Below are 16581 nucleotides of genomic sequence, written 5' to 3'. Positions count from 1 at the left end.
AAAGCACAGATTAACTCAAGTTTCAGTCCGTACATTGATGAAACACTGTATTCCGACCCTTGAGTATGTTTTTGAACCATAATCAAGTCCAAAGTTTTTATAAATTCCTCAAAGCTCAGGGGATCTCTTACACTAGAGTTATGGTGCTGCTGGAGAAAGCACCTAGACCTCTGCACAAGGAGAGGCACTCCCCTCCCAAATTGCCAGGGGCTCACATAATAAAAAGGTAGCTGAAACCACAACACATGCCCTTGCCAAGTGCACAGAACTATCTGCAGAAAATACTTCAAATAAGTAAGAAAAACTGAAAATGATCAGCAGAAAGAGGAAAGTATCACTGGAATCATACAGAAAGACGTCCTGCAATATGTGGTGGCAAATTAACTGCACAATACTTTCCAAATGTATTTATTTGTGTAACTTTGGCAGTTTGATTACAGTCAACAGAAGCACCTGGAGAGTTTCACATCTTCTTTCAGCTCTACCACTGAGTAAAACTACCTCTCTTCATCCCCATCCTATCCTCATTTTTCATCCTTTCTCTCAAAGCTTTCACAGGCCTCACTCTTCCCAACATCAGTCTGGAGGGTCTACTCAGTCAGACAGAAATGTGCGATTGCTACCATTGATTCCTGTTCCTTTCCTTGCCCCTGACATTTTCCCATCAAGGGCTTCAGTGATGCTGACTTGGGTCTCAGTTGCAAGTGCTCTCATACACACCGACATGTACAAATACACAGTTATAACACTGAGCTTGCATCTCGTGTCAGACTAATCTAAGAAAACGTCAGTTACAAAGTGTCCAGTCGACCACACATTCTGCATCCCAAACAGATCAAAAAAACAGATTTAGTTCTCTGACTGCTGATAACAGCAGAGTGTGCTTTAAAATTTCCAATTTCCAACAAGATAAACAACTCATGCTTGGCACAAAGACTGAAAAATAAATGCAGCATTAGCTTTAACAGCCTTAAAGAAAAACCTGGAGCAATGGGACGTTTGTCATGGTGATTTCCCCTGCTGGTATAGAGTGTGAAAGGTAATCCATCACCTTAAACTCAGCAAGGAGGAAATGCTACTCCAAAAAATGCAAATACAGGCTCACACCAACAAAACTGCTCACTGCTCAATGCAAAGACTCAAAGAAATCTTCTTTTTTCTTAATCTAAGTGCCCGATTGAACAGAAACAAACTAAATCCACCAGAAGATGAAGCTTTTTCTAAACACTGCAAAGTGGAGATGGGCACCAGCATGTAGACAGACAAGCTGAGAAAGTTCCAGGCATTAAGTTTGCTACATTCAGCTCTGTGTCAGGGCTAATGAGGCCCCTCAGGGGCCCTCACAGGCTGCCTTGATCCAAATTTGTAGGAGATAGGACATGGAAAAGTAGGAATCTCAAAACCACCATGTCATATCTTGTTAACTTTGAAAGACCTTGTTTGACTGGTAATTTGACACAATACTGCCGAGCTGCCTTGACATTATTTCTCTCAAGTGCATCAGTATATTCCTCTGAGATATAAGTAACCATATGCTTGAATCTTCAGAGATAAAAGGCAGTCAAAACAAAATCAAATCAAACAGACAAGATAAAATAAACGAGAGATAAAACAGAGACAGTTGAGGAAGTACATCAATCACTTTTGTCATATTTAGATTCTATAATTTAGGCCCCCTGGAAGTCACGTATAACCGCAGTCCAAACTGACAATGCCCCTCCCAGAGGGAGGGCACACAGCATTAACAAGCAGCCAGCATCAGCATCCATGACAGCATAGAGGAGAGCCGTCAGAGGGCCTGAAAGCAAAGCATCGGTCTTACCTTCAACAGCATACTCTTCAGCTTCAGGAGTGGTGGTCCAGGGGGAATGCGTGGAGAAGAGGGAGAAAAGAGAAAACTCATTAGATGTCAAATATTCAGACAATATTTCCTTATACTTTCTTTTAAACACATCTTCATGAGATAAAATTCAAAACAAGGGCTACCCAGAAGATCTTGGGGACTTGGCATCCAAACAAAATGCTGCCCTAATTTTGTAATATAATATACATATTTTTTTATTGACTGTCTTGTATGCCTGCAGTCAGCCTGATCATTTCACACATTCACATTACTCTGTAAAAGAAACCCTCCAACATCTTGGTGTTCCCGCTGGGAACAGAGGGCTTCAGTCAAAGCCAATCCCCAACCGAGAGACACTGGCTCTCCCACACTCCTCTCTGGCTTAATGATACAGTCGGGGGGAGTCAGAGAGATCAGGCTCCAGCAGGACGCTTTACTAAAAAAAAAAAAAAAAGGCTACCCCACAGCAGCAAAGGCCAATCTGTATGGCTAGAAAGTAAAACTGCAGCTGCCTGCCACTCCAGAAAGCTCATGTTGGACCAGTGAGGCACTAGCTGAGAATGTAAAACAGGCTTTAGCTTGGCAGGGCTTCCCTGTGGAGAGTTTGGCATTTTGATCTGCTGCTGTGGCTGCTGGGCTTTGGTCTTCATGGGACACTGCTGTATTAAGCTGTAGCGTGGTCAATAATATTTTAATGTGACTCCTCGACGCACTGGTTCTGTGTGCATGTGGTACTGTTTCAGTCAGTATTTACTGCTGCAGGCACTTCAAAAAGCAGCAGTATACAATTTATGGAGAACTATAAGGGTCCGACAAAGTAAAATGTGTTCCACATTTTGGAGTGCCTGAGAGCAAAATTTATTCTATGAACAAAGTCAACGTATGTGTGCTGGAAGGTTATATAAATGTTTTTATTTTGTTTGTTTTAAAATCTGGAGACAAAGGCAGGCTCTGGGTCCAAGGTTTACTGAAGTCAGAAAATTGACAAGCTGTCAATAAAGTCAAGGTAAGAGAAAGTGATTCTGCAGGGACATCATCTTATCTCCACACAACAATGGCTGACTTTCCTGAGAGGAAAAAGAAAAAATGGAGTGGAACCAAACAGACAACACTGATATGATTCTAGCTTACATTATCTACTGCTGTATGAGTAGGGCAGACTCCATGATTTATTGTGAAAAATGATAGATTGTTTAAAAAAGTTGTCAAATGTTCAGTATCAGCCATTCTCGGATTCTTGGTGTTGATAAAGGAAGCGCATGTTTGTAACTAATTGCAACCCTTGCTAGTCGGTGCCACATTTACTAGCCAGTTAAACTAATGGTTAATAGCCATACAACTGATGAATACTGATGCAACATTTGCAGTGATGCTCTACTACCATTGGCGGATCGCGACCAAAGTTACTGAAGAAGCCAGAACAACAGATGTGATTCAATGTTTAAGTGTTATTTTTAAATGACTGTGACAATACTATTTTTCTACCCACTTCTAATCAATCTCAGTGTAGTGTTAAAAAAGAGGGCAGTGTTTGTGAGAGGCAGTAAGCCTGAGAGTCACACCAGGTGTCAATATGCGCGGGCCTATGGCTTTGACACAGTAGTCTGTGTTGAGTTGGAGAAAGCCCAAACACAGCTGGTTGACGTCTTGTGTAGCTTCATTACAGTAAAACACTTAACAAACAACGGAGATCAAGTATGACAATATTTAGATATTTTTTCTTGGTAACGGTTTTTGATTGGTTGGACGCCAGGTCAATAAGGAAGGATGGCTAATACAGGATGTTTTTTTTTCTCTAAGGGAGGCGAGGTGAAGCTGGTCTCTGAACTGACGGACAGGGCAGAGGGCTTGAGAAAGTGTAATGCACAATGGGCATTCGACAAGCGGGGCGCTGTTTTGCTTGTCACACCCTGCTGTCACATTTTAATGACAAGAAAATTAAAAAGAAAGAGATGAATTGTGGTGAAGCTTATAAACATTATTTTTCTTTTTTTCCAATATTTTACTTGGGAATCCAGGCTTCCCTTGGAATCCATGGAAAACTGCCACAGTCTACTACCCAGATATAAACAAGCACAGAAGACAGATCTCAGCTTGTAGCACTGAATGGTGGGCAGTACTTGGATAAAGACAATGGAGGTAGGGTTACATGCAAGCAGTGTCTGGTTAAATAAGCATTTAATTTTTCACTGCAGCATTGTGTAACCAGCCCAGGCATACAGACATTCACCTCTAAAGAGGACCGAAGGCTGGTGGCGCCTCCTCACTCTGCAAACCAACTTAAATCATTTACTTCACAAACTCTGTGAACCTTTATTAAGCCGTGCCAAATCAGTTGTGCTCTATTTTGACAGTTTTCAGGATGTTCCAGTCAGAAAACTTGAAAACAAGCAGGGAAATCGTCGATTAACTACTTCTCTAATCTTGACCCGTTTTTCAAACAGGAGTCAAACTCTGGTCCCCTCTGTTATTGGACCCATCACTCACATCAGAACGCCACTCCTTGCAGCCAGTTTTCCTGCTTGGTTCATGATTACTTGGGTTGACTTCAGTTCATGGGGACGGCATGATTGTCAGGGCTGCCCCCTTTTACCATGAGACCAGCATCATTAAATGTTACGGATTAAACCTCGTTTGAAGAGAGTACACAGCCTGGGGTGCCTTCAGAACAGCTAAAAAGAGACCAACAAACTGACAGAAAGCTGGTCTGAATGACAGAGGGTTTGCCAGACAGAAGCACTGGAACCATGTTTGTCTGATGTAGCGGTTGTTTTTATAATCACTGGCCATGACTCTGCATTTCCTCTCGTCTCATCTCTGATCATAGTCCATCATCCTCTCTTTAACTGCGCTCCCTCTTATCCCTCCCGAGCTGCAGCAAAGGCTGTTTGATGTACTCTGGAGGTTGTTTATATCATCTACGGCCATGACTCTGCCTTAAACCTCCACTTATCTCGCAACAAAGTCTCTTAATCCTTGCTTTTTTTGACGTCCATGCGTTTGTTGTAACTTTGTTTCATTTGTTCTCCAGAAGCAGAGAAAATGCTTCTGTCCTTTTTGGACACAGTTAGACAGAGGACCCAAAGTGTTTTTCATTTGTTTCGGAAACACAAGACTGACTTTGGAATGGATGGATGCTAGTAATTTGGTTCAAAACATGAGAAATGGCACAGTCCTCGAAATCTCTCATATTTCTGAGCGATAAATGACAATGCTGTTACTTTCCATTATACCCTACCTAAGAGGTAAGACATAGCTGTACAGAGACAACAATGGAGATAAAAAAGACAATGGTTTCAATTTCAAAATAGATTTTTGGTGACCAATGAAAAAACAACCAAGAGTGCTTCCTTAGATGCAAAACATACTTAATTAGTCCAACCTTTGATATTTCTGCAGCATTCAAGCTCTTAAATGTTGTGAAGTCTCCACTTTTTGGAATATCTAGTGTGTGTCTGGAGAAGAGAGTCAACTAGCAATAGAGGGCTGCTGTCATTGTTGTGAATTCACACACCAACTTTAAAGATATTCCTCCTGAACAGGCAGACTTTCACTCTGGGAACTGTTGTGTAATCTGGCCTTGGGGGAGAAATACGATTTCCGTCAGATACTCAATGAGATACACTCTGTCTCTTGCTTGTCCCTTTTATCCCATTGATAGTTTCCAGTAGTCTTTACCACCTTTTACTGTTATCCCACAGCTGTTTTCCATTAGGGTGTATCCCACATTGCCTACGGCTTTTTAGTTCCACTGGGATCCTGGTCTCTTCAATGTACTTTGTGAATCATACTGGAGAATGGAGGATGTTTTTCAGGGAAAAGCATTTGTATATGTGGCGTCAGGGTGCTAAAATAGAGCCCAGAGAGTGAAGCTTATAACCCTCTCCTGGATAAAAAGACAAACACAAAATCTTTATTCTAACCTTTTCCACCCAATCTAAGAGTAAACAAAATCTGAAAGGTTGAAACACGCACAGACTGGGGTAAATTTGACAGCAAGTTAAATCTGGCATTTCTCTCATATATCCCAAAATAAGTGTGAAAAACCTCCAGCACTGGAAATAAAATTAATCAAGGCGGAGATGACAAGGTAAAAAGGGAGCAGGAATCAGATGTGGGCTGCAATAAAAATAAATATCACAAATACCAAAGTACGAGTCAGATGTAGTACGTGCTGGAGAAGCTGGATTTCTTCACCAATGAATCCCCGAGGGCTTTGGAGGCAAATGAGAGACTTTTCAGACCTAATCCTCACCCAGCTAACTAGAGGCTTTACAGAGAGGAGAAAAGCATGCCCGCTTAAAGAGGCAGCCCTTTTCTCTATCACCATCCTCCAGTTCCCTTACACATGAAGATAGCTGCACAGTCCTACTGATGGTGGGACACAAAGAGACAATGAATCAGCAAAACACACACTGTGCATCTAGGTACAAAGATGCAATTCAGATATAATCATTATTCCATCAGCACAACTGTAAAAGATTTTAAGTACCTACAGTTTATGTTTATAAAATCAACCTCTGTTTGTCCCTGAGTAATCTGTTGTATTCTTTTCCTCACTGAAGAAAAGAGTCATCTTTTCTGTATGAAATAATCTTCTAATTAAAAATACAAAGGGCTAAAGCAGAGTAAGTCCTCTCTGAGGGAGTTCAAGCTCAACACAACCAGCATGAAAAAGACTGCATGGTCTGCATGAGCATCTCTCCAGCTGAGCGGAGGCTCCACAAAGACACCGACATTAATCACGGGTCATTTAAGTTTTCCTTTTTATTTAACATAAGAAAACAGCTAGAAGCTGGATTAATGAAGCATAAATTGCTCATCTGAATAAGAGAAACAGCAAAGAATACATTATCCTTTAGTGATGGCTGATCAACTACTGTGTTGGTGGACATAAAGTAAAACTGTATTAATCCTGATACAGTTCATATGTAAACACCTGTTAATAACATTGGTAACAGTCGGGCTGTCTGTGCTGTTGTTAAGTTGTCTACATCATATACTGTTTGCTCAGTAGTTGTATGGTCGGCGTTGTCTGCAATTTTGTTAAATAGGGTGCGGTCACACTGGCCATTTGAACCATGCCGTACTCAAGCACGATTACCCGAGGAATTAAATGAAATATTCAAAAGAATGTCTGAACTAGCATCAAATCATCTCAAGAACCCATTGTGTTTTTGGTGAATTGAGAATGAGCCTCTCCATGTCTTTATAAAGATCAGGTCCCCTGCCTGGGAGGTCTAAGTTTTACACCACTACATTTTATCTGTAGCACAGAAGTGACAGCTAGTAAAACACCAGCTATTTTATTCAGATTTGGGATTTTGACAAATTCTGGTGACAGTACTTAGCATGCACCATGGGAACAGTTAGTTGTTTCTGGGATTTCCCCAACAGGGGTGATGAGGAGGTGGTCTGTAAGCATCACAATTGAGAATCTTACCCCTAGTTTGTCCATTGTTTCTCTCATTATTTGTATGGCTTGTACCTTAGTATTATTTAGCTAATAATAATTTTTTCTCATTTATTTATTTATTTATTTATTTATTTATTTATTTTTTCATTAAAGTTTTGTGAGAATTGGGTAGGAAGAGCTTGGGGTCATGGTTATGGAAAGGCCATTATAGTTGAATTGAATTGAATTTATTTAATAGGGACGATGCAGTTTAACATAGTTCCATCACTAAGTATGAATCTGATGTTCTGCACAGAGAGTTTATAGCAAATGCTAATTTCCAACTCTTGTCCCTAGTTGGGCCTTTAAAAGTCAGAAAATGTACAATATCTAACAGCATAGAAAAATAAAAAAGTTTACAAAACAACAATAAAATACACATTCACATCAAAACAAGTAATTACACAAACCAGTTCAAAATAAACAATTTTTTTTTAAAAATGTGGCAAACTAAGAATGATCACAGTTCTGATTTGCTTTTAGCCAACACTTGACCTTTGTAGAGAAGAGTCTTAAGTCTGTGATTAGTTTGATTTCGGTTGGTAATGAATTCCAGAGTTTAGAGCCTTTAAAAGAGAAAGCTGACAGTCCAAATGTTGACTTACATTTTTGTATGCTACAGTTTCCATTCACCTTGCTTCTTGTAACTCTGCTGCTGTTCTGTCTTTGAATATATTTGGATAAGGGTTCAGGGTCAAGATTATTGATAAATTTAAAAATTAATTTAAGGAAAGAAAACTGCAAGCTCAATAGATTGTATTTTTTTCAAAATGTAGCAGTGGTGCCAATGGATTGGTTTTTTGTCCATTACATTAAGAATTTTATTATATAAGGATGACAGACTTTTGATTGTTGAAGGTGAACCCTGAGCCCAAACTGTCATGCAGTATGAGAAGTGAGAAAAGATCATAGAGTGCATGAATATCTGAGCTGCCTGAATTGGTATGTACTGCCTTATTAATTTGAAACAGTTTCAATTGCTTTTTACTGATTTAGCCATTTTCTTCACCTGTTTATCAAACCTGAGCTGTGGATCTAAAATGACTCCCAAGAATTTGAATTCATTGACTTTGTGTATTTCTTGAGCCTTTATCTTCACACAAAATCTTTCAAGTTGGCACTGTTTCCTCTTGGAGAAGCACATTGACACTGTCTCATGGTTTAAAACTAGATGACTGCGCTCCAGCCACTGTTGGATTCCATACATATGGAGTTGTTGTATATAAGAACTGCCACTGGTGCACATACTCTTAGTCCTTACATTGTCACTGCTTATATGCACTGTAGTTGGACACAAAGCACAGATTGTAAGACAAAATGTGCACAATCAAAATCACTGTCAGATGAGCTAAGAATAAAGTCTTTCATATCATATTCTTGTTCAATTACATGTTATGCTTATCCTGGCCACAAATAAATATTTTTAACTGCAGTCATCACACAGACAGCTTGAATAAATCATTCCATTTGCTCTAAGGCTGCAGTTACCTCAACCAGTGTGTCAAGGCTCAAACAGTCTATAAAGAAATGAAGCCCCTAAAGTCAATAGTGAAGAAGTATAAGAAAACACAATGTCTTAGTTTTACATTTGACTCTGAAACATTACGTTCAAACCATTCTAAAACAACGACCCTGTCTTTTAAGGACTCTGGATGTGATAGAATATTTGGGAAGGCTGATATTACAGGCGGCAGACTGTCACTCAGATTTCAAAAGGCAAAAGGGATAAGAGAAAGCCCTTTCCATCTGAAGCTAACTGACATGACTCCAGTGAGGCACAGAGGAAAAGAAAAGACAACATTAGTGAAAAGACGAGAGAGAGGAAGTACTGACAAGACAGTCCGATGGATAAAAACATGTGCACACACACACACACACACACACACACACACACACACACACACACACACACACACACACACACACACACACACACACACACACACACACACACACACACACACACACACACCCTTTTCCTCCCTCTTTACATTCTAATCAGAAAGAGGCTTTGTCCTGAACTCTCCCACATTGTCAGAAACTTTCTCTCTGAGTGACAAGCTAATCCGCGAGACATGGCCTTTGCAGATTTCACACCAAATCTCGACAGCAAAACAGAAAACTTCCGCCTGACAAACGGGCAAATGTGGTTGAGGCTTTCTAATCCTGATAAAGAAAAAATAAACAAATTGACTGATTTATCTAGCAGCAGCACATCGTATACAGTATTTCCCATTTAACTTAGGATGTCAGGGGAAAAGGGAGAAATGGGGTCAAATGGAAAGGATTAAAGAGATGTAACCTTATGCATATAGGTTTTACTTCACTGAGCAGTAAGAGCTGTTTCTGACTGCAGGTGTTGTGAAATAACTTCAAGCCCAAAAAAATGCAAAAAGTTGTGTGTGCCACCTGTTCAAAGTAACGTGGGGGATTTATGGAGAATTAGTCAACAATAGAACAGAACAAAGTCAAACTTCTCTCTTTGATTGTGGTTTCCTTGGTAAAAGAAGACTTTATCTTTGTGGTGTGTTTGAAAGAACCTACAAACATAATCTCAAATACTTGACTGGAGATCTGAATTTGCTGCGTCTTGAAAGTCTTTTTCAGTCGCTTAAAACATGTTCTTGATAGCTGTTTCTGGTGTCCACAGATCCCTGGAGAGTCCAAAGACGTGTGCAAGGATCACCCTGCAAAGCCCTCTTTGATTGGTTCACATCTGGCCCTCCAACCCTGCCTTCAGCACTCCAACCCCAGGGACGCTTACTTGGCTCTCTATCTTTCTTGCACCTCCTCCGTTCCAGGAGATTTCAAAAGAGTGGAAGCTGTGATTATTCTGCTGCCTACCTCGACTGATCAGAACCTCCTCAGTCCTCTGTTGGAGTTGAGGCTTCTCTCCAGTCCACACAAAAAGATGTAGCACACTTGGTAGGGTGTTCCTTGGTAGAGCTGATTCCAGTGCAGATGGTATAAAGATATTTGTTTCTGTCTATGATGAAGCAGTGGTACTAAGCTAACACAAGAACATAACCTGAGGCAAAAAATTTCTAAATTGAATCATTTTAATCCCAAATGAATTTATTTTAGTAAAGGTTACAATTAGAAGAGACTGCATTAAGCCTTTAATCACTAAGAGGTTAAGGTCCAGCTTTTCATGGTGTGCTTTTTGCAACAGTTGGTGAAGCTAATGCAGCATCTTCCTGCTTTGGAAATGCAACGGCACTGAGCTTTTAAATAACCCCTTTAATTTCTAAAAGACTTATTTTATGAGTCACAAGTAACCATGTCAAACATAAAAAAAGCACAAAACACTTCAGGTTTGAGCTACCACCCACAAACTGAGCACAGGGATGGTGCTAATCAGGCTGATGTCAGAGGCTAATCAAACAACAAAAGCCAGCAGAGCACGTTTTTGGGAGAGGAGTCATTACAGACAAGTGAATGGAATTCAAATCAAAGAATTCAACACTTAAGACTTGGGTTGGACGACCTTAGGTTGGCATGTTAAGACCAGTTACATGCGTGACAGCCATAAGGAGCTATGATTTCACACATTTAGGACCTGTAGGAAACACAGAACTGAACATCTGAATAGTTCCATTTTGTGGCACTTGCTGCTTGACGGATGTCATACGGTGATCAGAATTACCTCAGAATAACTGAACACCGTGCTAACAGCACATTGACATGCAGCTAAGGAAATCAGACAATGGGCTTAGTCAGCACGAGACCAGAATATTACAATGCATGTAAATAGCTTGGTCAGACCAAGAATTGACTGAGTAAAGCTTGATTGACACATATAGATAATGGGGTTGCTATCCGATTCAAACGCGCATGTACACACTCTATTTAACGGTGGTTGGATTTGGCAGGACCCCACAGGTCTGGAAATGCCTCAACATTTAGCATGAGCAAATTTTACCCTGAACAGGAAGTAGGTAGCCAAGATAAACAGGTTCCCTGCACTCCAACACAACAAACACCATGGCAACAGGAAGCTAAGAGCTACATTCGCATCCACCTTGGCCATTTTCATTAGAATGTTGCTTCCTCTTTGTGTGAACCAGAACTAGTTTGATATGAACGCAGCTTTGCTTATGAAAAGGACACAGCACCACCAAGACGATCTCTGCCAGTAGTCAGATTCTCTTATCTGTATAGAAAAGACTCGATCCCCAGCTGTGACTTTACAATCGAACTACAACCTCAAATCACTGCATGCATGTAAACAAACTGACTGATTGGACGGTTGTGTTGTCCTTTGAAAATGATGAAATAAATTATTAAACCTAAATTGTAATGAAAAGTAATGGAAGTTTAAGCCTGCAATTTAAGTGTGATTCATCATGATTTAACCACTCAAATTTTCTAGTTCCACGTGATTTAAAAACCAAAAGTTCAACAGCCTTAAAGTGGCTGTTATTGGACAGTTTGAGGTTTACAGCTGAACTACAGCGTGTGTTTTGTCACGGCCTCCATTTATCAACTTTAAATCAGCTGAGGTTTTTGTGTGAGAGTGATTTTTTTTGCACTTTATTCAGCCTCAGAGGAGACCTGGGGCTGCTCTGCAGAGAACACAATGTTTTAGTTTTGATTCATTTGTTAAAGGTTAGCCATGAGCTGGATAATACCTGATTAGCCCTTAGTCCAAGTATCTAATTCATTAAGGATTTAAAAACCACAGTGATGGGTGCTTGAAAACCTGTTCACTATGTTACAAAGGACCTCTTCACCTGTAACTGTCTGTCACAGATATTATTTTGAAGATCTGATGAATGCCACTTTCAGTAACAGTTCTGTATATTCTACAAGATCGTAAAGGAGATTGTTCAGTCGAGAAAGAGATCTGAGGGCTGTCACCACAGGTTTCTTATAGGACTCGTCATGCCCTTCTACAGCATAGCTGTACTACTGTCAGACTTTGAAGTAGTGTAACCTCAAACAGCTATGAGTCATAAAGCAAATGCAAGTTTGAAACAAAGGTCAGGTGGAGGTAATAACTGGAGAAATAAATGGAGGTGTACTCCTGCTGCCAGCGTCATCAGAGGGCAGAGTGGTTTTGTTTGAGGACAAAGACAAACATTGGTTGTCTGAAATAAAGTCACATGGGAACTTTTAACAAGGAGTCAAGATAAAAGTAAAAAAAAATAATATAAAGTTCTTCATATCAATTAACCGGGCTATTCTGCATATGTGCTGCATTAAATAAATGTAAACCCAGTTGACAAAGTCATTTCGAAGATCCAGTGAAAAGAAGAGAAACAGGCACAGAGAATCAGCACAGCATTTGAATTATTCTTGCCTTTTTTCATTTGAGAACAGCAATGATGAGTTTCAGCAGGGGAGAGCAAAACAGAACAGATTCCAAACAGTTCAAATGAGACATGGGCTAATTAGGAGGAGATGATAACTTGTCTAATAGGAGCCGACTGGGGAGAGCGGGGGGAGGGAGGGGAGGCAGGAAAAAGACTGTAAGTGAAGACAAATTGTTGATGTTTAAAAAGATATGAGCAGCAGGGGTGGGGGAGCTATCAGAAACATGAGGTTATACAATCTAATCTGTTCAGTGAGGAGTGGCAATAAAAGAAGGTCCCTGAGAGGTCAAACTGCTGGAAATGCTAGAAAAGAAATCTGAATAATGGGGAAAAGACGAAAGACAAGTTTTGAAAGTTACTGACAAACAGAGCACTAATGTTCGTCAACAGAATGGTAGGATAGATGGAGGTAAATGTTTTGTTTGCAGGAAGCAGAAGAATCAGATTTCCTGAAGTGCCCATGGAGGGATAAGAGGAAGTAAAAAGCTGATGAAAACCAGAAGGACTGAATAAAAACACTGCTCCTGTCTGACATATCAAACTGTCAAAATCTTAACAACACAGTGAAATATGAAAACAGCTACTTCATAATTTATTCACCCCCTCTGCGTGAGCCTGAGAGGCCAAATGAGTGTATCTTTCACTCATCAAGAGCTGGCCTGACTTCACTCTCCAGTCTGGCAAACGTAATGACATTCAATTTTCAATTGGGTTCAATTGGGCTTTTCACTGCATTTAACCTTGATTTTCAAATTCCACTGAAGTTTGGATTAATATAATTCATGTGTCACAACAACTTCATTCTCAAGTAATATCTAGACCTCTGGTATGTCCCTGAGATATTTATTCTACTCAGTATAACACACAGCAGAGGAGTATTTTAATTACTATTTCATCCAAGAGGAAACTAACTTATGAAATGGGTAAAGATTAAAGGGTTGGAGAGTGAAGAGCTTTAACCAAACTCAACCTTAATGTTAGCGGTAACTTATTGGGTTAACGTTGTCTCCATCATTCCAGCTGTTCTGAAACTACACAGCAAACTCTGTGACCTTGGTTTAACAACAGATAATTGTCCCATGTTGTCTGAAATGTATCCTCTCCTTTGAGTTTAAATTGATTAGAGCAGTTAAAACTGTAATCCTGAATTATGACCCTAATTTTGACTTAGTAAAGATTCTGTTGAAAAGTGGGACAACCATGAAGAGTTTCATAAATGTCCTGACGCCAGGCTTTGGCATCATGAATCACACACCTGTTTCGTTAGGGCAGCCTTGGATTTCAGCATGCTGTATCACATACACAACAGTTTGGGAGTCTCATCCAGGAAAGCGCATAAAACAGATGCTACCATAAGACTACCTGGAATTTGTTATTTGGAATAAGTTCAAGACATATTTCATTATCAACATTTACTCCTCAATGTCAGTAAAGCACAAAAAGTACCTTGGCCATAACTTGGAAAACCTAATAATCAAATCAGGACTCTGTATTAGCAGATAATTAATTTAAAAAAATAAATCAAGAAATGAGTCCCCAGTTTTTCACATTAAATAGCCACAGACCCTGTACCATGTTTACTGACATTAAAAATAACTACAGGAATTGTTAAAAGTCTTTCACAGGAAGTTAAAAAAAAAAAAAGGCCTATTACTAAACTAATCAGTGGTGTCACCGTTGATACATTTCCAGGTTTTTTACATAATCAAATGTTTTAGTTTATTCAACCTGCTTAGTTCAATTTTACATTTATAGTGTTTTCTTACATTTCCCAGAATTGCTTCAAAAACTCAAAGGAAATGCCGCAGGTTGTGTACGTAGGGGGTGACAAGCAACAGTGGAGCACATTAACTTTCATCTGGAGAAGTGAAAGTGAGCAGTGCAGCGCAGCATCCAAACAAAGCATGCCGAGCATTCTGGTCTATTAAGGCTGCTGTCAGTGGGATATTCCTGCTTCCTCTACAGCACAATGACTTCCTCCCTGTGTGAGCACTCAACACTGATGTAAAATGGCAGCTTTTAGATCTCACCAGCTCTTTCTCTTTGATTATAAGGACTGAAAGTAAAACGTGGTACTTTTCTGGTTGAATCTCAGAAATCTGGAGATGTATCTTGCTATGAAATTGTGCAGGAAGTACTGACATATCTTTATTTTAACATGTTTAATATGAATGAATAACAAGTAAAAACCCTTCATCAAACAGCTTTAACGAGTACTTGTATGCTCACTAATCCCTGTTCAAGGTGACTCTGAATGATAGTTTTTGTTTCCGTTGCTCCTGAAATCTCAGACTATGATCACAAACTAATCAAAAGGCAGAAAGAGACCATGTTTCTTTGTCTCTCACAAACAAATCCTCTGCCAGATTATTTTTTCTCAAAGAACAAGACAAAGGTTAGATTAGATTAAAAATACACAAACATGCAAGGTTGTGTTCAAACTGCTGCAGAACATTTTCTTTAGTTTCTAATCAGCATTCATGTAATACTCTTTATAGGGAGGGTACTTTATGTTCTCTGCAGTGGTTCTCTTTGTTGTTCTTTATTTTTTAGATAAATAGAGGATAGAATGAAGAAGGCTGATGGTGCTCTGGATGTTGAGTTTACAAAGTGCAGGTGAAATAGGTGATAAATTAAATGTTGACATCCATCAGAGCAGGTCGTGATATGAGCCGTAATGAAATATTAGCCACAGTGCTTGAGACTAAAAAAAAAAAAGCTAAACATGTATTTTATATGTGTATATCAAGTGCAGACCACAGGTATTGGTATGGTCTTGTTTCTGGAACAATGAAGTACACACATAGGTTTGTGTCAAATTCAGCTTTTCAGCCATGAAGGAAAAATAATATATATTTCTGGACCCTGATGAAGCTTATTGGTTATTGATGCCAATTTTGTGATAAAAACCCCAGACAGCAGAAATGAGGGTTATCAAGTTGCTGCTATAGGGTTTTAGGGTGAGTCCTTATCCAGAAGTCACTCAACTGCTCGTTTAGAAGACGACAACAAGCATGTTTCAGGGTCCACATTTGCACAAAATGACAACTATTGATTGTTAAACTGGTCTCAAAATGAGACGCAGAGAAAGAGCCTCGCACAAAGACAGCTTGTTGGCATAGTCTTTGTAGATCACTGTATTTGAAGCCACTTTCTGAGCTATCAGGGGCCGATTAGGCGTCATCTCCAAGTGTGGCTGCTATACTTTAGAGGATAGACTTTTCAAGTTTCTTTCAGTCTGTGCAACTGCTGTAAAGAAAAAGTCAAATGACTCATTGAGCGTCAAAGCATCACAGTGACATTTTTATCCCCTGGGCTCTGCATCTTGAGTTTCTCACCCTTGGGCAAAGACGTACTGCAAAGTCATTTCTATGTGCAGTTAGATAGAGAGTAACCCAGGGGTGCTGCTGTACCAACATCAATGCCTAGCTGGTTGGCCGGTGCTAAAACGATGCATACTTCAGTGTGGGGTATGTGTAACAACAAGGTTCCCTGAGCTGATACATACATAGATGTTAATAATTGTAGATCCACATCATTGATGTCACTACCTGTTTGCTGGAAGCCTCTCAGCTTGATCCCTGAGCTCAAAAGCTGTTAGCGAGGACACATCAGCAACCATTAAGTGACATGTCTGATGCTCCATTTCTCTGCAGAGCCCTGACTGAGTGGGCTGATGCCACTTGCTGCTCACATCATGTGCTCTTTTGTGATTTAATGATGTGTACCCATCATGTTTAATTCAGATACATAGACTGCTTTTTAGTTATAGGGATAAAATAATTATTTGGCACACACTGCAGAAAGCTTCAATATTTTATTAATTGTTCTCTCTGCATTAAACCCTGAGATAAAAAATGGAGCCCAATGAAACATAGATGTGCCACAAGATTTTTCATTTTTTGTAGAACTGCTGCAGGAAGGTCAGGGGAGGCATGGGGCAAGATGGGAAGAGGTGGTCTGACAGT

The 16581-nt window shown here is 39.8% G+C and overlaps 1 protein-coding gene across 9 annotated transcripts in view; it reads right to left on the bottom strand.

Annotated features, from left to right (window-relative positions):
• nrxn2b (neurexin 2b) overlaps window positions 1–16581 on the bottom strand; it is a 920596-nt gene that overhangs the window by 753218 nt on the left and 150797 nt on the right. For all 9 annotated transcript variants that reach the window (XM_074699347.1, XM_074699355.1, XM_074699353.1 and 6 more), the window contains exon 3: window positions 1823–1843. In XM_074699347.1, coding sequence (XP_074555448.1) covers window positions 1823–1843 — 21 coding nt within the window. The remainder of the gene's footprint in view (window positions 1–1822; window positions 1844–16581) is intronic.

Source organism: Halichoeres trimaculatus, unplaced genomic scaffold (assembly GCF_033239565.1).
Source record: "Halichoeres trimaculatus isolate MK-OKI-2021-1 unplaced genomic scaffold, fHalTri1.1 fHalTri1_scaffold_22, whole genome shotgun sequence".
NCBI lineage: Eukaryota > Metazoa > Chordata > Actinopteri > Labriformes > Labridae > Halichoeres > Halichoeres trimaculatus.
The sequence above is the reverse complement of the archived record's forward strand: the minus strand, read 5'-3'. Positions and strand labels throughout refer to the sequence as shown.